The sequence below is a fragment of the Plasmodium sp. gorilla clade G2 genome, assembly GCF_900097015.1.
Source record: "Plasmodium sp. gorilla clade G2 genome assembly, chromosome: 2".
Classification (NCBI taxonomy): domain Eukaryota; phylum Apicomplexa; class Aconoidasida; order Haemosporida; family Plasmodiidae; genus Plasmodium; species Plasmodium adleri (nom. inval.).
In genome coordinates this window covers 545001-572160 of record NC_041694.1, presented here as the reverse complement: position 1 = coordinate 572160, position 27160 = coordinate 545001, and the positions used below count along the sequence as shown (strand labels likewise).

General features: G+C 19.9%; 7 protein-coding genes across 7 annotated transcripts; 4 read left to right on the top strand and 3 right to left on the bottom strand.

Moving 5' to 3' along the window:
- Window positions 1-303: 303 nt before the first annotated feature.
- On the top strand, window positions 304-3003 carry PADL01_0214600 (origin recognition complex subunit 5; the record flags this gene model as incomplete). The annotated part of the gene is made up of 1 exon (XM_028682459.1): window positions 304-3003. One exon carries the CDS (start codon window positions 304-306, stop codon window positions 3001-3003), a length of 2700 nt encoding a protein of 899 aa, XP_028536386.1.
- Window positions 3004-3524: 521 nt separating this feature from the next.
- On the bottom strand, window positions 3525-7626 carry PADL01_0214500 (DNA-directed RNA polymerase II subunit RPB2, putative; the record flags this gene model as incomplete). The annotated part of the gene is made up of 2 exons (XM_028682448.1): window positions 3525-7459; window positions 7575-7626. The coding sequence occupies 2 exons, from the start codon at window positions 7624-7626 to the stop codon at window positions 3525-3527; spliced, it is 3987 nt and encodes a 1328-aa protein (XP_028536385.1).
- A 1460-nt stretch (window positions 7627-9086) lies between these two features.
- PADL01_0214400 (conserved Plasmodium protein, unknown function) lies at window positions 9087-10193 on the top strand (the record flags this gene model as incomplete). The annotated part of the gene is made up of 1 exon (XM_028682436.1): window positions 9087-10193. One exon carries the CDS (start codon window positions 9087-9089, stop codon window positions 10191-10193), a length of 1107 nt encoding a protein of 368 aa, XP_028536384.1.
- Window positions 10194-10424: 231 nt separating this feature from the next.
- PADL01_0214300 (conserved Plasmodium protein, unknown function) lies at window positions 10425-12581 on the bottom strand (the record flags this gene model as incomplete). The annotated part of the gene is made up of 1 exon (XM_028682425.1): window positions 10425-12581. The coding sequence occupies one exon, from the start codon at window positions 12579-12581 to the stop codon at window positions 10425-10427; it is 2157 nt and encodes a 718-aa protein (XP_028536383.1).
- A 2683-nt stretch (window positions 12582-15264) lies between these two features.
- PADL01_0214200 (conserved Plasmodium protein, unknown function) lies at window positions 15265-17916 on the top strand (the record flags this gene model as incomplete). The annotated part of the gene is made up of 1 exon (XM_028682414.1): window positions 15265-17916. The coding sequence occupies one exon, from the start codon at window positions 15265-15267 to the stop codon at window positions 17914-17916; it is 2652 nt and encodes an 883-aa protein (XP_028536382.1).
- Window positions 17917-20923: 3007 nt separating this feature from the next.
- On the top strand, window positions 20924-23542 carry PADL01_0214100 (acyl-CoA synthetase; the record flags this gene model as incomplete). Its single annotated transcript, XM_028682403.1, has 1 exon — window positions 20924-23542. The coding sequence occupies one exon, from the start codon at window positions 20924-20926 to the stop codon at window positions 23540-23542; it is 2619 nt and encodes an 872-aa protein (XP_028536381.1).
- A 702-nt stretch (window positions 23543-24244) lies between these two features.
- On the bottom strand, window positions 24245-24976 carry PADL01_0214000 (conserved Plasmodium protein, unknown function; the record flags this gene model as incomplete). The annotated part of the gene is made up of 1 exon (XM_028682392.1): window positions 24245-24976. One exon carries the CDS (start codon window positions 24974-24976, stop codon window positions 24245-24247), a length of 732 nt encoding a protein of 243 aa, XP_028536380.1.
- Window positions 24977-27160: the final 2184 nt, after the last annotated feature.

Genomic DNA, 27160 nt, shown 5'->3' with positions numbered 1-27160 from the left:
GTTCATTGTTAGTCTTATTTCTATTTAATTTATATATGTATATTTTAATATTTTTATAGGATTATTTTTTTATTTTTATACTATTTTATTTTATTTTATTTTTTTGGCTAAAGGGAAATATATTATACTATTATATATATATATATAATATATATAACATATTCTAATTATACAAATAATAATATTATTCTTCATTTTAATTTTTTTTTTTGTGTGTGTGTGTGTTCAGTTTAAACTTCCATTCTTATTTTATTTGAACTCTTGAAAATGTAATATATAAAAAAAAAAAAATAAAATAATAAAATGTATAAAATAAAAAATAACGAAAGTGATATTAATTCCGATGATTGTAATGAAACAGCCCAGGAATGCATATATGGATTCAGCTCTCCAAAAAAGAGTAGAAAAGAATCATCTATTTTTGTACAAAATAATTATGACACTTGTAGTAGTAACAATATTTATGAAAAGAAAACATGCAGTAATACTAGCGCAAGCAGTGAGAAAAAATATAACAAAAAAGAACAGAGCTTATGTTCTGATATAAATAATTCCAATAAAGTGAATATCGAAGGATTAAAAATAAATGAAAAAAATTATGATAGGATAAATAATTCTGAAGAAGAAACAAACATCAACGATGATAATGATGATAATGATGATAATGATGATAATGATGATAATGATGATAATGATGTTGATGACCATAATGATGATAATGATAATAATGACCGTAATGACGATAATTATGATGATGATGATGATGATGAAGATGTTGATGATTTTGAAGATATAAAAGAAAATGATGAATATAAAGATCCTACTTATTCAGATATCTATAAAGAAGCAAAAAAATGTAACATACGTTGTGAGAATAATATGAATAGTTCGGTTAATAAGAATAATTTAGAAGAAATGAATGAATGTGAACAGACGAATAGTTCAGATAATAGTATAATATCATCATCATCAGAAGAAGAAGAAGAAAGTTGTTCTGATGAAACAGATAATGATGATAATTTATATGATGAGGAGTTGAATGAAATAATAGATGAAGGATATTTTAAAGAATTAATGCCAGCAATACCACATGATATATTACAATCATATATATCTTGTTTAAAAATATGTGGTTTTGAAAGACAAGTACAATTACATAGGTTAATAAATTTATTAGGTGATTTAAGAGATCCAATATCAGTAATACAAATTTTAGGTTTACCTGGTATGGGAAAAACAAAAGTAGTAAAAAATTTTATAAAATTAACAAATGTTCCTTATGCTTATGTAAATTGTTTAATGGCAGTTTATCAATCTGGAAGATCAGCTAAAAATGTTATATATCATACAATTTTAAAAGATTTAAGTATGAATCTTTTACATGAATTTAATGAGTATAAAAGAATAAATAATATAACAAATTATTCTTATGATCCAACAAAATTAGTTCCTAATCATGTTTCAAATACTGATAATTTTTTTAGTATATTACATAAACTTCTTTCTTTTAAGCCAGAAGATATTGAAAATAATACAACTACAGCAAATACTAGGAGTGCCTCTAATAGTAAAAAAAAAGAAACAAAGGGAAAAAATGATATCACAAATACACATACAAATACTAATCAAAATACAAATAAAAATGGAAAAGTAGAATGCAACAATAATAATGATGATAATAATAATAATTGTAATAATGTTAGATTTAATTCAAATAAAAATTATTATAAAGACAAATTATATGATAGATCAGTTGTATTTATTTTAGATAATATAAGATATTTAGTTAGAACACATCCTGATTTATTTTACGCTTTAACAAGAATACATGAATATATTAAAGGTCCATATAATGATGTAACAAAAGCAAATAAAACCACAAGAGGATTATGCATAATATTAATTAATAGATCTCCATTACCTGATGAAATATTTGATGGACTACCTCAACCACCAACAGTTTGGTTTGATTCCTATACATCTGAAATGTGTAAAAATATATTATATCGATTATATAATTCTATGTGTTTTGAATCTCTTTTAACATATAATGATAAGGATTTAAAGATTTATTTTGTAAAAGATAATAAAAATGAATTTCTTATTAAAAGAAATGATGTCATTTTAGAAAATGATGTAATATATGATATATGGTGTAGATATGTAGATTATATTATTAATGTATCATATAAAGATTATAAAAGTGATTTTCATGAATTATTATTTATATGTTCACATATGTGGCCATTATTTATTAAACCAATATTAGATGGAGTATTAGAACCAATTGTAGAAAATATGAATGCTTTACAAAGAAATATAGATACACATATTCGTGTAGCTACATATAACCATTCTAGTCATTTCACTTTTGAATTAATTGATTCTGTTTTTTTAAATGAAAATAATTTAAAAAATAAAATTGATCTATCTTTTTATTCTAAAATTTTATTAGTAGGAGCTTATCTAGCTTCAAGAAATTTACCTTTAACAGATAAAAGATTTTTCAATGCAACAGTAAAAGGAGGTGCATTTACATTACCAAAAAAAAGAAAAGGAAAAAATAAAAATGAATCTATTTTAACATTAATAAGTAAATCCATACCTAAAAATTTTACATTTATTAGATGGTTATGTTTAACTGATTGTTTATTAGTTTGTTTCTTTGATGAACAATTAGTATTAAATAGTTTAATATGTCAACAAATTAATACATTAATACAATTAGGTTTTATTTCTTTTTCTTCACCTAATAATTTATCATGTTTAGTAAGAAATAGCTTAATGAATGGAGTACAATGGAGTGGTTATTGTGGTAGCGCTCTTCTAAATACAACTACCAATTTTTCATCATTAACTAATAATATATTTTGTGAAACCAATAATTCCATGACCTATGAATCTTTAGATCCATACACAAAGTTGGTTATTCAAGTACCAGAAGAAACTATAAGGAACATATCAAAGGAGATGAAAATACCCCTAGATGAATTAATAATATAAAAATGAAACTACAAATAAAAATACGACACCATAATGATAAAAATGACGTCCTAATTAAATTATTATCTTACGTTTCAAGATTATAAAATGCATTAAAATAAAATCCTTTTTCTAAATAGTGTATATTAATTTTAGAAATATATGAATTAAAGTACAAATACAACACTTTCCACCTTTATATATATATGTATATGTATATACTTATAATTAAATTAATTTTTTAATTTTAACTTAATAAAAAATTTTTTTAAATTTCGTTCACGTTATTTTCAAAGAGGAAAAAAGGAAATATAAATAAATAAATATATATATATATATATATTGTAATTTTAATTAAAAGTGAAATGAAAATACAAAAAATTTTGACGTGAAAATAAAATTCCACACGATATATACAAAAATGAGTACACATATATATATATATATATATATATATTTATATATTTATATATGTATATTTATTTATATATCCATATAGGTTTATTTCTTTTTTTTTTTTTTTTTTTGGGTGACTTAATTTTTTATACATCTTCTAGAACCAGTTTTGGGTAGATAGCCATTGTCATTAATTCTTGGAATAACAATTTACATGCATATGGTAAATAAATTTGTGATATGTTTGTTTTACTATTACAAACAGTACATTCATATGCATTTTTGTTAATATCAGCAATACAACATAAACCACAATTATCACATACATGTACACGATATGCATCACTTTCTTCAAATAATCTTTCTTTTAACATTTTGGCCGATCCATGTGATATCATACAATCTCTTTCCATTTCTCCAAATCTTAGACCACCATCTCTTGATCTTCCTTCTGTTGGTTGTCTTGTAATCATAGTTAATGGTCCTCTACTTCTTGCATGTATTTTATCTTCAACCATATGTTTTAATCTTTGATAATATGTTGGTCCAATAAAAATTTTGGACTTTAGCATTCTTCCATTATGTCCATTATATAACATTTCATTTCCATATTTTTCATAACCAAGATTATGTAATTTTTGTGAAATTTCTTGAACTGTTATTTTAGAAAAAGGTGTAGCATCACCTTCTCCTCCTTCAATGGCTGCAACTTTTCCTGTTAAGCATTCAACCAAATGTCCAATAGTCATACGAGAAGGAACTGCATGTGGGTTCATAATAATATCAGGAAAAATACCAAGTGAACTAAATGGCATATCTTCTGTTCTATATGTAATACCAATAGTACCCTTTTGTCCATGTCTACTAGCGAATTTATCACCAATTTGTGGTATACGTACTGAACGTACTTTAACCTTTGCAAATTTATTTCCTCTACTATTTGATGATAACATAACAGTATCTATAACACCATTTTCATTTGATCTTAAACTTAAAGAACAATCTTTTTTATATTGTTTTAATACATTTGTAGAACTTATGGTCAAGGTAGGAATTTCTGTATCATCTTTTGAACTACTAACTATTGTTGTCCCATATTTTGCATTACTATTTGAGCTCCCTGCTGTATGTCCACTACTAAATATTGTGGTACTGGATGGAGTAGATGAAGTAACACTAGGAGCACCATGTATTGAATTATTACTACTATTAATATTAATATTAGTATTAATATTATTATAGGTGTTGTTTATAGGAGAATCTGGTAATGTATCTAACACGTTTGATGATCCCAAATTTGAAGCAAAGGAAAGATTACTACTTATACTACTTCTAATATTATTAATATTATTATTAGTACTATTATTATGAGATATGGAATCTTTGTTATATATTTGAATACTACTATTAGATGTATTTCTCTTTTCAATTATTATATCATCTTCATCATCAATATTTGGTGATACCTTTCCAATTATGATATCATCTCCTAAAACACGAATTCCTGGAGCTATTAATCCATCATCATCTAATTTTGTATAATCACCTCTTTTTAAATTCTTAACTACTCGTACTGATGGTTTTTCAAAAGATTCAATAATTAAACTACCTTGTTGTTTTTCTTCACTAGTATAAGTACGATAAAATACACTTCTAAATAAACCACGATCAATAGAAGATTGGTTCATAATCAAACTATCTTCTTGATTATAACCTGTATAACACATAATAGCTACAATTGCATTAATACCAGCTGGGAGTTCTCTAAAACGTAAATATTCCATAGCCTTTGTACATACTAATGGTTTTTGTGGGTAATATAATAAATGAGCTAATGTATCTAATCTAATATTAAAATTAGTTACATATATTCCCATAGCTTGTTTTCCCATAGCACTTTGATAAGTATTACGAGGACTTTGATTATGATCACTAAAAGGAATTATAGATGCACAAACTCCTAATATTAATGATGGATGTATTTCACAATGTGTAAAATTATTATAATAACCAGTTCCTGTTTTTAAATCATCAATAAACATACTTATCATAGTTGTTTCTTCTTCTTCACAATCAATATATTCAATAATACCTTCTTGTATAAGATAATCCCAATTATATGTTTCTGGATATTTTTCTATATTATTAACATGTTCTTTTGTTAATCTTAATTTATTTTCACCATTTATATTTTTAACAACATATAAAGGTCTCATAGCTCGACCAGAATCTGTAAAAATTTTTATTTCTTTACTGTTTACATCTCTTACTATAGATGCTTCAGGTGATATATCACATCGTCTTCTTAATTCATATAATGTTTCTATTAAATTATCTATTTGATTAAAACATCCTACCCATTTCCCATTTAAAAATAATTTCACTTTTTCTTTCATTAATTCAGGAGGAACTTCATCTAATGATTCTAATCCCCATTCTGTTAAAAATTCATATATATTATTTGTTGATGTTCCTACACTTATATCACACATTAATGATAAATTTTTTACTAAACCAACTGATTGTCCTTCTGGTGTTTCAAATGGACATATCATACCCCAATGTGTATTATGTAATTGTCTAGGTTTAGCCATTTTCCCTTCTCTACCTAAGGGTGTATTTAATCGTCTTAAATGTGATAAACATGAAGAATATGTTAATCTATTTAATACTTGTGCAACCCCTGTTCTTATAACTTTTCCATCTTTATCCTTTCCCCAATTTCCAGTAGCTAGCTGGTATTGCATCCCTTGTGTAATCTGTGAACAACTACGTATAGCACCAGCAACATCGAAAGGTTTATTATTATCAATTTGTCTTTGTAACACTCTTCTAACATCTTTAGCCATTTTTCTAAAATAAGTAGAAAAACTACTAGCCATTAATGGTCCAGCAATATCTAATCTTTTCTTACCGAAATGATCTCGATCATCTTCTTTAATTCTACCCAATTCGGCTAATAATAATCTATTAATCATATATCCAATAAAATATGATTTTTTACTTTCCACACCTGGATTTGTTCCCATATGTGGTAATACTTCTTTACGTAATAATTCTTTAGCATATAGAATTCTTTTTTCTCTAGAAGCTCCAACAGTTGGTCCTCTTTTTCCAATGAAATCTAAACAAACATCTTGTGTTGGATAATCTATACATTCTTCTAAAGTTTCTCTTAAAGCATTAATCATTAATTTATCATTAAAATCATATACAATTCTTTGTAATATATCACGATCTGATGTACAACCTAAAGCTCTAAATAATATACCTACAGATATTTCTGTTCTAATATAAGGTAAGGTAGCAACTAATTGCCCACCTGTTTTATTACTACCATATTGTGAACCACCACCTCTTGTTTTCATTTTTACAGTAAATCCTGAAGTAGCTTGTGAACGTTCCATTTGTGATCGAATTTCAGCAACCCATCCAAATTTAGAAGGTTGCTTTTTTTTAAAAACATAAATAAAATTATTAGCCATTCTTTCTTGTGCAACAAGAACTTTTTCACCACCATTCACAATAAAATAACCACCTTGGTCATAAGAACATTCACCCATATCAGCAATTTCATTTTCTGGTAATCCTCGAGTCCAACAAAACATAGATTTAAGCATTAAAGGTATTCTACCTAAATTTATTCTTTCATATATAAACTTTTCTTTCAATACAGGTTTCTTTGTAGCTTCATCTATAATATAAGTCGACTGTTCAATATCAATATATATTGCTGAAGAATATGTTAAATTCCTTAATCTCGCTTCTTGTGGCCATAAATTCTTATTTGATAAATTCTTCTCATCATAAAATGGTCTATCTAAAGATAACTGACCAAATTTTAAAGAATATATTATACTATCACTCTCATCTCTATCACTTCGATATTGAGGTTGTGGTCTTATTTCTATCTTTGGATGTTCATCGATAATTTCTTGCATACGGTATTCAATAAAATCGTTGTAGCTTTCAATCTGTTGATTTACCAAACCGTGACTTCCAAAAAACGATCCAATCACAACCCAGCTGTCATCTTCAGTAATCTGTTCATTAGGGTCTTTATCATTATCGCTCATTTGTTCTAAAAGGGTCAAAAATTAAAAAAAAAAAAATATATACATATATATATATATATATATATATATATTATTTTTTATATATAAACTGACTCATTTTGTTCATTTTTATTTTTGTACCTGTTTTTACAAAATCGTTCGTAAAATATGGCGCTTCAATTTTTACAGCCATTTTATATATTATTCTCTCACTTTCTCAAAAAAAAAAAAAAAAAAAAAAAAAAAAATATGGCCTATATAATAATATATATATATATAATATATATATGTTTAGTTGTTTATTTATTTTTTTTCTCTCTTTTTTTTTTTTTTTTTTTTTTTTTTTTTTTTTAATATAATATCCTATTTACAAAATTAAGGAGAGAAAAAAAAAGAAGAAACAGAAAAAAACATATTTTATAAAAAAAACAAAATATATATATATATGTAACAGCTCGGTTAAAATATTATATTTATATATTACATATTAAAACATACATAATACATAATATATAATATATAATATATATACATAATATAATCAAAACATTCTTATTCCTTTTTCTTTTGATATCATCATTTTTGTAACTTTATATTAACAAAATACATATTTTTTTTCACTTCTACATGATAATAAAAGAAAAAGAAAAAATATATATATAAATATACATATATATGATATATATTTGAAGGATTAAATGATTTACTATTGTTAATTACTCTTTTATTTTCAAACAGATATTCAAAGAAAAAAATATATATACATTGAATATATTATTATATATTTATTTATTTGTATTAATATTAATTATTTTTTATTATTATGAAACATAATTTTGGGGATATATATAATTTTATTGCTAATTATATATATATATCTATATGAATTTATTACTATATGTAAAATATTCAACATGTACATATATAAATATATATATATATTTTTTTTTTTTTTTTGAAATATGTACTATGAAATTAGAGGCCAGTACATTTTATATATAATATATATATTAAATAAATAAATATATATATATATATATATTATATATATATAAGATTATATATATATATAATTAATATATATTTATAATTTAATAAAATATACATATAATAATATAAACATGATTAAGGGAAAAATATAAAAAAAATATGACACCCTTATATGTATATGTTTTTATTTTATATGTAAATTTTTAGAAAGTTTATAAAAAAGAAAAGTAATTGTCAAAGTAATAATTATACAAATAATACATATATAATATATATATTTATTTGTTACATATAAAATTTTAATAATGTGACATATTTTTAGAACAAAATAAATCCCCCATATGTATATTATATATATATATATATATATATATATACATTTTTTTTTCTTTTCCTTTTTGAAAAGATCTTTTTTTTTGTATTTAATAATTCCATATGTAACATTCCATTTTAATATACATATTATTTATTTTTTATTTGTTATATATATATATATATATATATATATATTAATGTCTACATTTTTTTTGTGTTTTTTTCCAAGCCTATAAAATAAATGTATGAAAAACACATCCTAAATACGAAAATAAAAATATAAACATATTGATATAGTGTTAAATTAAATATTTTAATTTACTTTATTCCATATTTTTATTTTTTAAAATGGATAAGAATTCATTGAAAAGAAGAAACAGACTTCTTCAAAAAAATGAAGCACGCATGAGTATACTACTGGGAAGAAATCTGGATGACGAAATTTTAAAGGAAAAAAAAGAAAGTAATAAAAATGATGAACACAAAAAAAGTGATGAAAATAAAAAAAGTGATGAAAATAAAAAAAATGATGAACACAAAAAAAATGATGAACACAAAAAAAATGATGAACACAAAAAAAATGATGAACACAAAAAAAGTGATGAAAATAAAAAAAGTGATGAAAATAAAAAAAGTGATGAAAATAAAAAAAATGATGAACACAAAAAAAGTGATGAAAATAAAAAAAGTGATGAAAATAAAAAAAGTGATGAACAGGATAAAGCGAATAATCCAAATATGAGTACTGAAAATAATAATATAACAAAGGAGAAGGATAATAATAAAACAAGTGCATATAAAAAGTCAACTAATATATATAATAAAGATAAAAGTAATGGTTATAATAATAAATTGTTAGATAAAGATGATAAGAATAATATTAATAAGAATAAAAATAAAAATGATGAAAATGATTTTACAAGTATAAATAATAATCTATTTAATGAAAATAATATAGATTCTCAATTTATTATTAATAAAAATGAAAAATTACATTTTATCATATTAATAATTCTATGTATCTTTATAAGTATATTTAAAGTATATTATAATGAAAATAATTTATTTTATAAAAAAAAAAAAGAAAAAAATAATTTAAATATTATTCAGATGATTTTTTTCAACTTTATAAATTCACCAAATTTTTTTTTCTCCTTTTCTGTTTTTTATAATATATCTTTTTTGTTAATTAACATATTAATATATATAAATCAAAATAACATAACACAAAAAAGGATTAAAGAATTTTTTGTAAATATGAAAAATAAATTTAATAATAAAAATGAAGACATATTTTATTTTATAAATAAAGCAGTTTTGTTTATCCTTTTTATGGGCCGAATATTTAAATCATATATTATTTCGATATTTATAGTAAATTTGTTTCATGATATATTGCATAATTGTTTAATACGTATGTCTATGTTACAACCTCCAAAGGTAGTAGTATTATGACATGGATTAAATGAACAGATAAATAAATAAATATATATATATATATTTATATATATATGTATATACATATATATTTTTTTTTTGTTATATTTTAAAACTTCAAAAAAAAAAAAAAAAAAAAATTAAATAATATAATTAAATAAATAAATAAATATATATATATAAATATATATATATAAATATATATATATATACATTTTCACCATATGTGCTGACACACATATATAGCTCCTATTGAGTATCCTTAAATTTGAGGTCATAGAATTTCTGAGCTATGGTTTCATGATATACATAAGCCTTATTTCTTCTATAATTTTCAAAAACATCATTTGTATTATTACCTAAGGAATAAAAGTCCATATGAGTTAATGAATTATAATTTTGAGTTTCACTCCAATTTTGTGCATTTTCTATAGCTATTTGATTAAAATTAACATTTTTACTTTTTTTTTTATTTTTTTTATTTTTATATATTTTATTTGTATCTACTAAGAGATCAAGCATGTTATCATCTAATATTTCTATTGAAGAAAAGGTTGTATTGGTATCACTGGAGAAATCGTGTTCATTTTTTTTTTCGCATTCCAAATTATTGTCGTTTATAATATTTTGTTTGTCACATAACTCCTTTGATAAATCCCTCTCCATCAGCAAATTATTACCATAAATATTGTTCTCATCATCATTATTATTATTATTATTATTATTATTATTATTATCTATATTATCTATATTATTTATATTATTATTATCATCTGTACACGTTGAATTTTTTCTTTTTTTTTTTCCCTTTTTGTTTTCACCTGTTAATTTTTTATACCTTTCATATATATCATTTATATCATTCGTATCCGATATATCTGAACTTTGGATCTCCTCATTATTTAATATAAAAGATAATTCATCATAAAATTCTTCTATTTTTTCATTCATTTTGTGAGAAATATTAACAGAAGGTGGCGTTTGATAAGCATAAAATGTATCAATAGGTGTATAAGGTATTAAAGGATTTTGTAATTTCTTTCCTTTTTTAGATATAACTTTTAATATTGTAGCTAAAAAACCAACCGTAATGTTTTCTGGGTTTTTCCACGTATCTTTATATGACATAGAATGGTTTATATCAAAATTAAAGTTATGTTTAAAATCGTCTACATGTTCTAGTCTATTATTATTATTATTATTATTATTATCATAAGAACTTAAACCTTTAAAAGAATCATTTACATTAAATTTTTGTAAGTTATCGGGTGGAGGAGGAGGAGGGGCAAAACTTTTAGGATTTATATTATTATATTTTATATTATTTGGAGGAGGACCACTAGGAGGTGGAGGTATTTTATTGTTCATATGTTTATGATGATTTGTATATAAATGATAATTATTATAATTATAAAGTGGGTGGTCATAATTTTTTATATTTTCATTTGTACTATTATCATAATGGAATATATTTAATAATTCTTTCGTTTCTTGAATATCATTTATTAAAAGTTTTTTCCATTTATAAACCATTTGTAATAAATGATTTATAATATTTTTATCTTTATAATATGCACATGTATAAGCATCTTGTATTATTAAGTTGATATATTTTTTAAATTCTTTTAATATATTCATTTTATTATTTAATATTAAATATTTTAATAATTCATCATAAGAATGTATTAAATTCATTTTGTTTTTAAAAATTACACATTTTAATATCCTATTATAAAATAATAAAGATATTATTTTACAACTATTAAAATTATAATTACACATATTTAAAATACATTCTTTCATATTATTTAATATTGTTATATCTTGCCACTCTTCACAATCATTAAATATTTTCTCAAGCATTTTCTTTTCTTCTTCATTTAATGAATCTACATTTATAGGATCATTCACATGATCATCATTCAAACATTCAAATATTTCATCATCATCATAATGATGATAATTATCATTGTCATTATTTTTAATGTTGTTTGTATGTTCTACGTCTGTCACATTATTATAACACATATCATTATAATTATTACACTGATATGTTTGGTTATATATATTATTACTATTAATATTATTATTATTATATGTTGTATTACTATCATATCTGTCTCTCATATATTTATCACCATAATTATTATATTTTATATCGTGACCTGAAATATATTCATCCTTATTATTATAGTTATGTTTTGTGTATGTGTTACCATTTTTATTATTAACAATGTGAGAAAAATTATTTGATGTGCTAAATTTTTTTTTTTTGGTTTTCATATCTGTCATCATATTGTTTAATTTATTATAATAATGATGATCATATGAATACTTCTCATCATATCCATCATTAGAAAATTTATTTTTTTGCACATTTGCATTATGCTCTTCTTTATCCCTCATGGTACTTGAGAAAATATTTTATTATTATTTTAAATATATGGAAGTATATATGTTTATTAACTTTATTTTATATATATATATATATATATATATATATATATATATATATATTTTTAAAACAAAAAGAATATTAATAATAAATACACATAATCAACTTATTCATTTTTAAAATAAGCTTTCAATCATTTTATTCTTTTTTTATATCATAGTTTCTTATTCAGAAAATATATAATTACATATGATCATAATATATCATTATTATTTTTTAATTATTAAAACATATTCTTAAATAAGTTGGTTAAACATAATATATATATAATATATTGACTAAAACATTTATATAAGATTATATTTGAAATATATTTAATTTATAAACTTTTCCATATAACATTATATTATATATATATAATAATACCACATAATATTGTTGTTATATTAATGTCCTTTTTTATAAGATTGATTTTATAATTTTATAATGTAAATATTATTCTTTATAAAACTTACAGCTTCCACATTTAGGTATATATTTAAAAAATATATATATAATATTTTTCCTATATATTAAAATAATTAATATATATATATTATATATATATATATTTTTATTTTTTTTTTAATTTTTCAAAGAGAATTATTTTTTATTTTATATATATTTTCATTCATTCGTTTTGAATAAAATTTTTTAAATTCTATTTTTCTTCACATATATGTAATATATTATATATATAATATTATATTATATGTATATATTAATACATATATAATATATAATATATATTATATATAGCATTTTTTTTTTTTTTTTTTTTTTCATTTTTTGTTAACGTTATGATGATATATATATATATAAATATTTAATATTTAAAATTTTATAAAAATATATATACATGTATTTATTATAAATATACATATTTATTTTTTCTCATATTTTTTATAGATAAATTTACCCGTTTATATATTTTTATATTTATATATATATTTTTACTTTTTTAATTAAAATTTTTATTCAAAGAAAAATTTTCTAATGTTGTATTTAAAGATTGATTATAAATATAAATTTTATGTATATATTTTTTTAAACAATAAAAAAAAAAAAAAAAAACATATATATATAAAATGTATGATGGATAAAATATATAATTGTATATTTTTTTATAATTTTATATCTTTAAATATTTGTCATCAATGGTAAATTTTTATTTATATCACATTAAATATAAATATATATTGTATGTTCTATAACAAAAATATTATAATATATATATATAATATATATATTTTTTATGTTTTTACTTTAATGTTCATCTTATTTATTTTATTATTATTTTTTTTTTTTTATGTGTTGTTTTTTTATTTTTTGCCTTTTTTTATTTTATATTTATTCATTTGTGTGAGGGATGTGCGAAAAAATGAAACATATTTAACAATTTTTTGAAGAAATATTATGACATATAAAAGTATAATAAAACAACAACAAAAATATATATATATATATATATTTATTTTTATGTATTTAAATATTAATTAATAATCTCCTTTATACATTATTGTAATTTTATATACATGTACATATATTTCAAATGTGTTACTATCAATATTATATTACTTTATATATATAATATATTTATAATGAATTTTTTATTACCATATTAATATTATTATTTTATGTAAACTTATAAAATTAAACATAAATGCTTTACTTTATTTTATAAAAGAACAAACATATATATATATATATATATTATGACCTTAATGTTAGTTTATATATATGTACTTTTTATTGTGTATGAAGAATAAAAAGATCAACACATGAACATATAGTGATTATAAACACATAAATATATATACATACATACATACATACAATATTTTACATATGAGTCTTTTACTACAAATTAAATATATTCCATATATATATATATTGTTTCTTATTATATCTGAAAAATATATAGATATTTATTATTAAAGGATTAATTAACCTATATTTTTCTGTATTAAAATATATATATTTATATATATATATATATATTTATTTATCTATCAATTTTTTTTTTCCTCCAAAAAAGGGAAAAGAAAAATTCTCCTGTTTTGTGACTACATAATATTAAATTTTCAAAAATAATATATTATTTAACATTGTATATATATATATATATATATATATTTATGTTTATGTTTATATTCATCCCTATACATATTATCGTTGTTTTGTTTTTTTTTTTTCCTTCTTCTCATACCTTTTTTAGTTTTTCTTTTAAATTTTCTTTTATTTTTTTTTTGTGTGTGTATTAATATATGAAAACATGTACATATATACATATATGTGACATTTATAAAAAAAAAAAAAGAAGATAAAGATTATAATTAAATATAATATTTAATTGTAGAAGAATAAATAATTATATATATATTTATATATGTATTTTTTCTTTTTTTATTTTTTTTTTTTTTTAAAGACAAGTTCTCATATATGTATACTAAATGTAGAAAGTCATATTAATAAAAATATATAAATAAAATGAAAAATTATAGTCTAAACCATTAAGGATATATGACATTATTGTAAATATTATATTAATAATATATATACATTTACATATATATATATATATATATATATATATATATATGTAAAGACCTAGTAATGAATGGAATTTATATGATAGTATAAAGGATTAGAAAAATGAGTGATAAAAAAAATAAAAAAGATAAAAAAAATAAAAGTGATATAAATGGTAAAAACAAAAAAAATAATGATAATAATAATAATAATAATAATAATAATAATAATCCTAGTGACAATTCTTGTAACCAAGTTGTAGACAATACAAAAGATGAGGTGATGGAAACACCAGAACAAAATGATAAAATAAAGGAGGAAAATCCTTTGAATAATAATAATAATGATGATACCATATGTAATAATAATAATGATGACACCATATGTAATAATAATAACGATGACACCATATGTAATAATAATAATGATGACACCATATGTAATAATAATAATGATGACACCATATGTAATAATAATAATGATGACACCATATGTAATAATAATAATGATGACACCATTTGTAATAATAATAATGATGACACCATTTGTAATAATGAAAAACCTTTGAATAACAATGAATCGAATAATATTGATAAAAATATAAACGATAAAGATGGTTCCTCTTGTTTATCGTCCCTTCAAAATGAAGGAATAGATATGAATCAAATGAGGAATAATAAAGAAAAAAAACGAATAAGTGATGCTTCTGATATATATGCAAGAACAGATAGTGTAAATAGTAATTTAATAAAAATTAGTCAGAGTAGTGAAGAATGGGAACCAAAAAATAAATGGACATTATCTGTTTTATTTCAAAATATAAAATCTATAGTTGTAAAAAATTATATATTTGTAGCAAAAAAATGTGGGATTCCTAACCAACCAAATAAACCTGGTCCAGTACTAGCCATAAGTATTGAAAAAGCAAATAATGATGATTCTGATAATATAATTATACAAACACCATGTGCTTATGAAAAATATTCTTTAAGAGGTAAATTAATTCAACATAAAAGTTTATATCCTTGTACTATTACATGTATGATGAATGGAAGTATAGGTGGTATTGGTAAAGTAGTTATTTTAGGAGAACAAAATGGTAATGTTTTGATTTATAAAATTGATAAATTTGAATGTATATTAAAATTAAATACTAAAGAATGCTTAAAAAAATATTTTAATAATAATCCAACTACTAGAAGAAAATCTATTAATAATTATATGGATTTTAAAGATAAAGTTGTTAATTATTATCATCATCCTACTAATGATAAAGAACAACAAAAACAAACAACACAATATAATCATAACAATCTTAATAACAATTTTAATAATAATTTAGATCCTTCTCAAACTAATCATTATAATTATCCATATGATGATAATGACTTGTCATATCAAATATCAGGTATTTCAGTTAAATCCACATTTGCTAATTTTATTCATTGGATTATAGCTGGAAATATGAAAGGCTATATTTTTGTTTGGGAAGTACCTAGTGGAAATATTATTAAAATTTTATTACCTCCATTATATTTTTTTAATGAAGCAAAGAAAAAAAAAAAAAATAAAAAAAAAAAACAACAACAACATGAAAAAACAAAAAAAAAAACAAATAATTATAACAATCATAATTATCCTTACTCTTCTTCGTCTTCATATTCGTCTTCCTATTCGTCGTCCTCTTCCTCATCCTCCTTCTCTTCATCATATTATAGTGATGATTTTTATTATGCATCTAATGGGGAGAAGAAAAGCAAGAACAAAAAAAAAAAAAGAAAAAAAAAAAAAACAAACACAAATAAAAATATAAATGAAATTAAAAAAAATACAAATGATGTGAAGAATCAAAATAGACAAAATTATAATGGGACGCAAAATAATTTAAACATGTCACACGATACTCTTAATAGTACCAATGTAAATGAAAAGTTAGAAAAAAGAGAAGAAGCATATAAACAAAATGCTCTTACTAATAGTGATCGACAAAATAGTACTTATAATAGTGACGACAATAGTTATAATCATAGCGATGAAAGTAGTGATGATAATAGTGACTATTGTAGTGATGATTTATATTCAGATGAATATAGTGAAAGCGATACTTCTCCTAATAATTCAACTAATGAATCCTATGATATAAATTCAATTCATAATAAGAGAAAAAAAAATAAAAAGAATACCTATAAGGATATATCCAACAAATGTTACGTTTCAGCTATCCTAGCTGTTACACATAAATATGAATTGTGGGTTGCATTTGGTAATGGATATATAGCCGTTTATGACTTATATGATTTTCAATTACTTCTTTATACATGCATTTCAAAAAGTCCCATTATGGATTTAAAATATTCCAAAATTTTGGAAGACGTCTTGATATTAATTGGTAATAATTACTTATCCGTGTGGGATACGAAAACCTTAAAACAAGTTCGAAAAATCCCAACTAGCCAAATCACCAGCAAAAATTCTTCATTATCGACCATTTATTTATTAGAGTCACCAAACTCATGGAAATATAAACAAGTGGTTCTTATCGCAGGGTGTAATAATGGATCCGTTTGTTTAACCAATATAACAAAAAAAGTTGATGGAGATTTAACTTTCTCTTATATCAAAACATATAATAAACATTTTGAACCATATGTCCCCATCAGCTATATTTATATTGAACCTACCATTAACGCTGCATTCGTTGGAGATGCAAGCGGGGTTGTTTTTACCTTACCTAGAATTTTAAGTACATTAAAAAATAATGATAGTTCAAAATAAATATATATTCAATATATAATTTTTCTTTTTGTTTTCGTCTTTTTTTTTTTATTTAAAATTATTAATATATATTTTGAAATTATATAAAAAAGGTTTTCCGTATGTAGGAAGACCAATAAATATGTTGATTCATATGTTTATACATATATATATTTATATATGTATATTTATTTATTTATATATTTTTTATATATCCTATAATTTTTTATATTTTAATTTTTGTGTATCTTAATTTTTGTATATCCTAATTTTTAAATATGTTAATTTTTTGCATATTTTAATTTTTGTAAAGACAAAAATGATTTTTAAAATAATAAAATAAGTTTGTAAAATGTCATTATTAATTTTTTTTTAACACAAAATATATATATATATATATATATATTTATTTATTTATTTATTTATTTAACGCGATATAGCCTATTATAAGGAGATATAAATTCCCCTCAATGCAAAAAACACATAAATAAAATGTTCCATTTTTATATTAATGAGTGAACTAAAATATTTTCATTATCTTATAAAAATTATTTTTATAATGAAGGAAAAGAAAAAAAAAAAAAAATTGAACATAAATGAATAGAATCTTTTCTTTTTTATAAAATAACATATAAATTATATTCTAATTTCTTATTATCAGATCTATAAAGATGTTATTGATAATTATAAAATATTCGACAAAATATTATTCAAAAAAAAAAAAAAAATTAATAAATATTTACCCACATTTTTGAGAATAATTTTGAAAAATTCTGAACGGTTCAGAAAAAACTGAACACTATTCATTAACATTTTTTTTATAGCTATTTATTTGTATTTGTATTTTTTTTTTTTTTTTATTGGCTATTTGGAAATTCTAGCTAAAAATTATAATTAAATAAAAACTAAAAAAATGATATCCGAAGTAGTAGAAAAATATATACAAACTCAATGGATAAATTTTTATAAATATTACCAAAAGAATAACAATATGATAAAAAAAAAAAAAAAAAAGTAAAATTATATAACATTAGAAAAGTACAAAAATTAATACTAAATAATATAAATAATAGTTAAGTACACTTAATTAAATATACATATGTGTATTATATAATATATATATATATATATATATATTTCTGTGAAGTACATAGTAAATCTAATACCTATTTTAATGAACAATTATAAATTTAGTTTAAATTTTTATATAGAAAAAATTAATATATTACTTATAATTTTTATTATTATATATTCATAATAAACATTTATTCATTTTAAATAAAAAATAACTTGTTAAAATGTAATTAATTTATAATATAGAAAATTTTAATATTATATATAATATATATAAAATATATATTATATAATATATATATGCGCGTATTTAATATATAGAGAAGATTAATATTTTGGACATAATTTTTTTATTTCTCGTTCGCATGCACCTTATTTTATGTGGTAAATATTATTTATTCTAAAGAAAAAAAAAAGTGAGCAGAAAAAATCTTCATATATTAAAATAGAATATCAAAATAATAATATTAGATTTATAGATAAAAGAAATACAAAAAAAAATAATAATAAATAATATAATAAATAATATATAAAATATATATATTATATAGATAATATTTTAGAAATGGTAATATTATATATATATATATATTATAATAATATAATATATTTATATATATATTTTTAATTATATTCTGGAATTATAATTTTTACGAAGGCGCATGTGCCTTTTAAAAATTAGTTATAATAAACAAAAAAAAATTTTACTATATAAATTTTAATAATATAATTAATATATATATAATATATATAATTATATATTATTTAAATATAAATAGTTACATATAAAAAACACATGATATACACTTATAAAAATTAAAAAAAAGCTGTATAAAAAAAAGAAAAGAAATAAAAGCTAAAAAAATATTTACATATAAAAAAAATTAAAATATAATTATTTCTAAATAAAAAAATAACCTATAATTTTAGAATTAAAGAATAATAAGAATCTTTAGTATTATTATTCTAAGATTAAAAATATTATATATATGTATATATATATATATATATATATATTTATATACATTATAATTTTTTTTGGTTTTATATTTCTATTTCTTTTTTTTGTTGTTGTTTTTTAATTATAACATATATATATTATTATATATGTGCTACAAATTATAGCGTTCATAGGTTTTAAAAAAATAAAAATAATTAATATTTCACTTCTCTTTATAAAATATATATATATATATATATATATTATATTTTATAAATATTAAATGTGCGTGAAAATATATTAATTATTATTATTATATATGTATACAATATTATGAATGCACCTAGCTATTTATTGTTATATAAAAATATATAGCATTAGAAAAAGATATGTTAGAACATATATATATTTAAAAACCAAGGTTTATTATTTTTCTTTTTCTTTCTTCTTGTTATATATATATATATATATATATATGTATATTTTTTTTTATTTATAGCTATTTGTAATTTGTATTTATTTTTTAATTAATTTTTTAATTTATTCTTTAAGTTATTCTTTAATTTATTTTCTATATGTTTTTGTATTAGTATTATTCCATTATTGTGATGTGCAATTATTTTCTTTTTGATAATATATATTTTATTTACATATCCAAATGAATAATATAAAATGGATACACTAGTAGATACAGCTATATTATTATATATAGATATATCATGTGTATATATGTATTTACAATGAATTCATTTAATATATATTTATATATATGAAACATCCGACTACATATTTTTTAATACGTATATTAGGTATGGGTTCTAAATCACCCCAACCCTTTATCATGTTTATAAAAAGATAATTATATATATATATATATATATATAAATATATAAAGAAGAATATGAAAAGTATTTTTTTCTACTATAGTAGTTAATAGTATAATTATAATATATATATATATATATGTATATATTTTTTTTTGTGTGTGTATAATAAATGCTAGGGTAGAATAAAATGCACCTTAGATTTAGTGTGTTTCTGTTTATTATTTATATAATTCATGTAGATCTTTGTAAGACTGGTTGTTTAGGTAAAGAAAAAGGTTACTCTGAAATTTGTGAGAGAGCGATATATGAAAATGAGTCTAATACATATTGTATGAAAGATCATTTAATTCGCGAGTCTTTATTTATTTATAAGCCTATTATGAAATTATTATTAAAAAAATATAGATTACGTAATAATAAAATAGCAGTAGTGGAACATGCTTATGGTGAACCACAAAATTTTATAACATATGGAAAATTTTTCAGAAAAGTATTATCCTTTAGTCATTCTTTAAATAATTATGAAGGCCAAGGTATACAAGGAAAAAGTTATAAAGAACATCAGAATCATGGATGGTTTAGATTATTAGGTATATATGGTAGTAATTCTATAAATTGGATGATTGCTGATATGGCAGCTATGATGAGTGGTGTAACAACATTGATATTACATTCAAAATTTAGTATAGATGTAATTGTAGACATATTAAATGAAACTAAATTAGAATGGTTATGTTTAGATTTAGATTTAGTTGATGATTTATTACTTCATAGACATGAATTACCATATTTGAAAAAATTAATAATTTTAGATAACTTAGTGAAACCTATACAAATAGATTTTCTTCGTTATGTTTTTAATAATTCATCAGAAGCTTCAGAAAATAATGATATTAGTGATGATGATGATAATAGTGAAATGTCTGATGAATCTTATGAAATGAATATGGGTCTTGCAGAATATGATTTAGAAAAATTAGAAAAAATAAAAGAATTAAAAGAAAGATCACAAAATATTGGTATTCGATTTTTAGAATTTGATGACGTATCAAGTGTCCCAACTAAAATTTATAATATTCAAAATGATGAACCAGATTTTGTTACCTCTATTGTATATACATCTGGAACATCTGGAAAACCTAAAGGTGTTATGTTAAGTAATTTAAATATGTATAGTTCTGTAATATCATTATGTAAACATAGTATATTAAATTATCATCCAAAAGCACATTTATCATATTTACCTGTATCACATATATATGAAAGAGTTAATGTTTATGTTGCTTTTTTATCTGGTATAAAAATAGATATTTGGAGCAAGAATATTAATTTCTTTTCTAGAGATATATTTAATTCAAAAGGTGAATTGTTAGTAGGTGTACCTAAAGTTTTTAATAGAATCTATTCAAATATTATGGCCGAAATAAATAATTTGTCATATATTAAAAGAAATAATATTAAAAATGTTTTCTCATTACGTAGATCTGTTAATTGTGCTTGTTTTACGAAGTTATTAGAAGGAATAACTGGATATTCAGCTAAAATTAGAAACTGTGTCAACCCAAATTTAGAAGTGATATTAAATGGTGGTGGAAAGCTATCTCCAAGAATTGCTGAGGAATTACGTGTTCTATTAAATGTTAACTTTTATCAAGGATATGGATTAACTGAAACTACAGGTCCTATTTTTGTTCAACAAAAAAAAGATTATAATACTGAAAGTATGGGAGGACCCATATCTCCTAATACTAGATATAAAGTAAGAACATGGGAAACTTATAAAGCTACTGATTCTACACCTAAAGGAGAATTATTAATTAAGAGTGATTCTATATTTAAAGGATACTTTCTAGAAAAAGAACTAACTGAAAATTCATTTACATATGATCGATTTTTTATAACAGGAGATATCGTTCAAATAAATGATAATGGTTCTTTAACTTTCTTAGATAGATCTAAAGGATTAGTAAAATTATCACAAGGAGAATATATAGAAACAGATATGTTAAATAATCTTTATTCAGAAATCCCTTTTGTTAATAATTGTGTTGTTTATGGTGATGATTCTTTAGATGAAGCATTAGCTATTATTTCTGTAGATAAATATTTATTATATAGATGTTTAAGAGATGATCATATGTTAAATAATACTGATATTAATGAAACAAATTATTTAGATAAATTAATTGATGAACAAATAAATAAAAAACATTTTATTGATTACGTTAAAAAAAAAATGTTATCAGTTTATAATAAAACAAATCTAAATAGATATAATATTATTAATCACATTTATTTAACCTCAAAAACGTGGGATACAACTAATTACCTTACACCAACAATGAAGGTCAAAAGATTTTCTGTTATACAAGATTATGCCTTTTTTATTGAACATGTTAAAGATATATTTAAAAAAAAATTAAAAGGTGAAAAGGAACCTACCAAACATGTAGAAAATGAAACCCTAAATGAACAGGAAGTAAAAATTAATGAAATCGATAATGAAGAATCAGAAAATAATAATATTTCATTATCGTCAGAAAAGAACAAATCAAGAACTCAAGAAATAATTGCATCACCATATCAACAAAGGAATAAATCAACACCTCTAGAGGAAAATATATTAATACCAGTGCAAAAAAAAATTGAAAAAACAGAACAAAATAATATGTTAAAAACTACATTAACACCTAATCTCAACTCTACTGATACACCTTTAGAAATACTTGAAAAAAATAATCTAGAAATAAAAAAATCCAGATTTCAAGTTCAAACTGTAAGAGAAGAACGTGAAATTAATTCATAAATAAAACAAAAATTATCAAATAATCAAAAATGTAAAAGGAACATATATATATATATATATGTTCCTTTTACATATATTTTATTAATATTATTTTACTAATATTTATTTTTTTTTTTTTGTCATTTTTTTGTAAAGCGTAAGTTTCACAAATTATATCAAATGGGAAACTTATACTTATAATACCATAAGAATTAAAATTTGTTAATATATATATATATATATATATATATCTTTTATTTCTCATAAATTTTAATTTTTTTAATATTATTTGTAAAAATTTACATATCAATTTATATATGTTTATTTTATTTTAAATTAATATGTTTTAATTCTATATTATCTTGATATTCTATTTTTTTATATATTTTTATTTTATTTAAATTAAAACATTTCTTAAATATCTTCATAAAAACATATTATCTGTCTTTAATAATTTTTAAAATTTATTTTTATAATTCAAAATTTAAATACAATTAATAAAAGGGAAAATGTAGAAAAATAGGATAACATCAAATTTTATAATCCTATGCTTTAATTGTTTTTTTTTTTTTTTTTTTAATATTGAATATATTAAGAAACAAAGTAATTACACAACATAATATAGAAAAGTAGAATGTTTATAATTAATGCAATAAATAAAAAAGAATATACACAGCATGTATATAAAAATATATATATATATATATATATATATATTTTTATTCATGTAACGTACAGATCGTTTAAAGAATGATCATCAATTAAATCCATAGCAATTTTAGTTTCGAAATCTTTATAATTTTTATAACTATTAATTTCATTCATTAGATTACTTTCATATTTCTTGAGATAGTTAATATTATAATTTTTATTATTTTCTTGTTTCATAATTAATAATAATTTTTGCAACTGGTTTTGTCTTTTTTTTCTTTCTTTGAATGCACTGATTCTTTCTTGAGTTAAATCTTTGAGATATTCATCTTTTTTATTAATACATTCATTAAATATATTTTCTATATCATTTTTTATGTACATTTTAGTTTCTAGTTCTTGTTCCATTTTATGTATTAATTCTTCTAAAGTATCATGTTCAAACTTATGAATTTTATTCATATCTTTTAATGATTTTAATTTAGATTCTAATTTACTTTTTGTTTCGGTTTTAAATTTGTAGTCACTTCTTTTCATACTTAACTTTTTAATATTGTTACACAAATGCCACTGTAGCAAATCTTTTTGTTTTTGTAACTCATTTAATTCATTTTTGACAAAATCATATTTTTCTTCTTCCTTTGATAATAAACTTTGTAATTCATTGTATTTTTCTATCAAGTTATAGTTTTTATTAGAGCATGGTATTACACCATATTTCTCTTTCATATCAGCTCTAAGCCCACCAGTATAAAGTTTCCCTTTAGAATCCAGATAATGTAACTTGTTATTTTTTTTTTTCATCTTATAAAAAAAAAAAAAAAAAAAAAAATTTATATAAGTATATTATATATATATATATATATATATAAAATATGTATTGTATGAATATATTTATATATTTTTTTTTTTCATTAACTTTTTCTTTATTTATATATTTTTTATAATTTATATATTGTTTTCGAAAAAAAAAAAAAAAATAGGCTTTTTTTTTTTTTTTTTTTTTTTTAATTGTAACAGATTGAATTAAGAACTTTTCGTAACGAATAGTATCTCATATATAAATCTTAAAAAAAAAATCTTCATCATACAATATAAGTATATTATACAACTCTTTTATTATGCATTTTATATATTCCTCTTATTTAAAAAAAAAAAAAATAATAACACAATATCAATATATATATATATATATATGTTTAATAAGGTACTGTTCTATTGTTGTTGTTGTTGTTTTTTTTTATTTAATTTCCTATTATTCATCGAATTATACGAAAAAAAAAATATATATATATTAACTTAAAAACAAGTGTATAAGAAATATATCTCATTTTATCCAATAACCAAAATATAATTTACACACTCATTAAATAAACATATATATATAATTTCATATGAACATCTATTTTTTTTTTTTTTTTTTTTTTAAATAAACCTGACCTGTGCATGTTATATTTTTTTTTTTTCATATAAAATAGCTGTTTTATGCTTTATATATATTATATATATATATATTTTTTTTTTTTCACATATAATATTATATATATATATATGTGTATATATTTTTATTTTATTTCTATATAAATATATTTATATATATATTAAACCATTTTAGTCTGAATGTTTTCCAAATGATAACCACATCTTTTAAAAAAAAAAACATATGAATATTAATATATTGAACAATTACGAAATTATATTAATATATTAAAAGTGTGAGGGAACAAAATTTTAACTATAGATTATTATATTATGTAATAAAAAAAAAATATATATATATTTTATCAAGTGGAAGGGGTAAATAGAAAAATATAAGAGTAGTTGATTAATTTGACGACAATTATATATATATATATATATATATATATTTTTTTTTTTTTTTTTTTTTTTTTTTTTTAATATCTCTGGAATGATAATATAATATATAAAGTTTTATATATAGATATATAATAAAATCTTATGTATATGATGTTTATATGTTTCTTATTCTTTCATTATCATTTATTAATTTTCACTTGTTCATATATATATATATATATATATATATATGTATAATATTGCACCATTTTATACATAATATACTCAAATAATTTCAAGTCCAAATAGACAAATTTGCTCTACTTTTTTCATTAGGTTAATTCTTATTATTATTTTATTATTTTTTCTTTTAAATAATAAATAAATGTACAACAAAAATAACCATACAAAAAAAGAAATATATATATAATCACCATGATGGTCATTATTTACTATTCTTTATTTTTAAAGATAAATAAATAAATATATATATTTACCATATTCAACCTAAAAAAAGGAAAAAACTTTATACTGTATATTTTTCTTTTTCTCTTTCCTTTTTCATATGATATACAAAAATAGTATAAAAATATAGATTATCCTATATTATAATATATTTATATAACGAGTAAAATATACTTATTATATTTATTTATTTTATTTTATTATTTATTATTTTATTTTCATTTTTTTTTTTTTTTCTTTTTATTAAGTCTTTTTAAATTAATGTATAATTCTTCTTTTCTCTCTTTTTTTTTTTTTGTTTTTTTTTTTTTACGATATAAATCTATAAATATTATATACATATATAATATTATATATATATATATATATATATTATATAATAAATATATTTTTTTTTCTTTCCTTTTTTTTTTTTTATCCCATAAAAATATATATAAATATATATATATAATATATTTTACACAGAATTATTTATATTATAATTTGAAAGTATAAAAAATCAAAGATAATATAAAATGAAACATTAATTTTATTTTTATTTTCCTTTTTTCTTTTTAATAATTTATTGTTTTATTTTATTTTATTTATTTTTTTTTTTTTTTTGAAACATCTGATATGTACACGAATATTTAAAAAAATACTTCCTTTTATATATTATTCTATAATTTAATAAAATAAAATTTTTATGAAAATAAAACATTTTTTTGTTTCATATAATTTTAATTT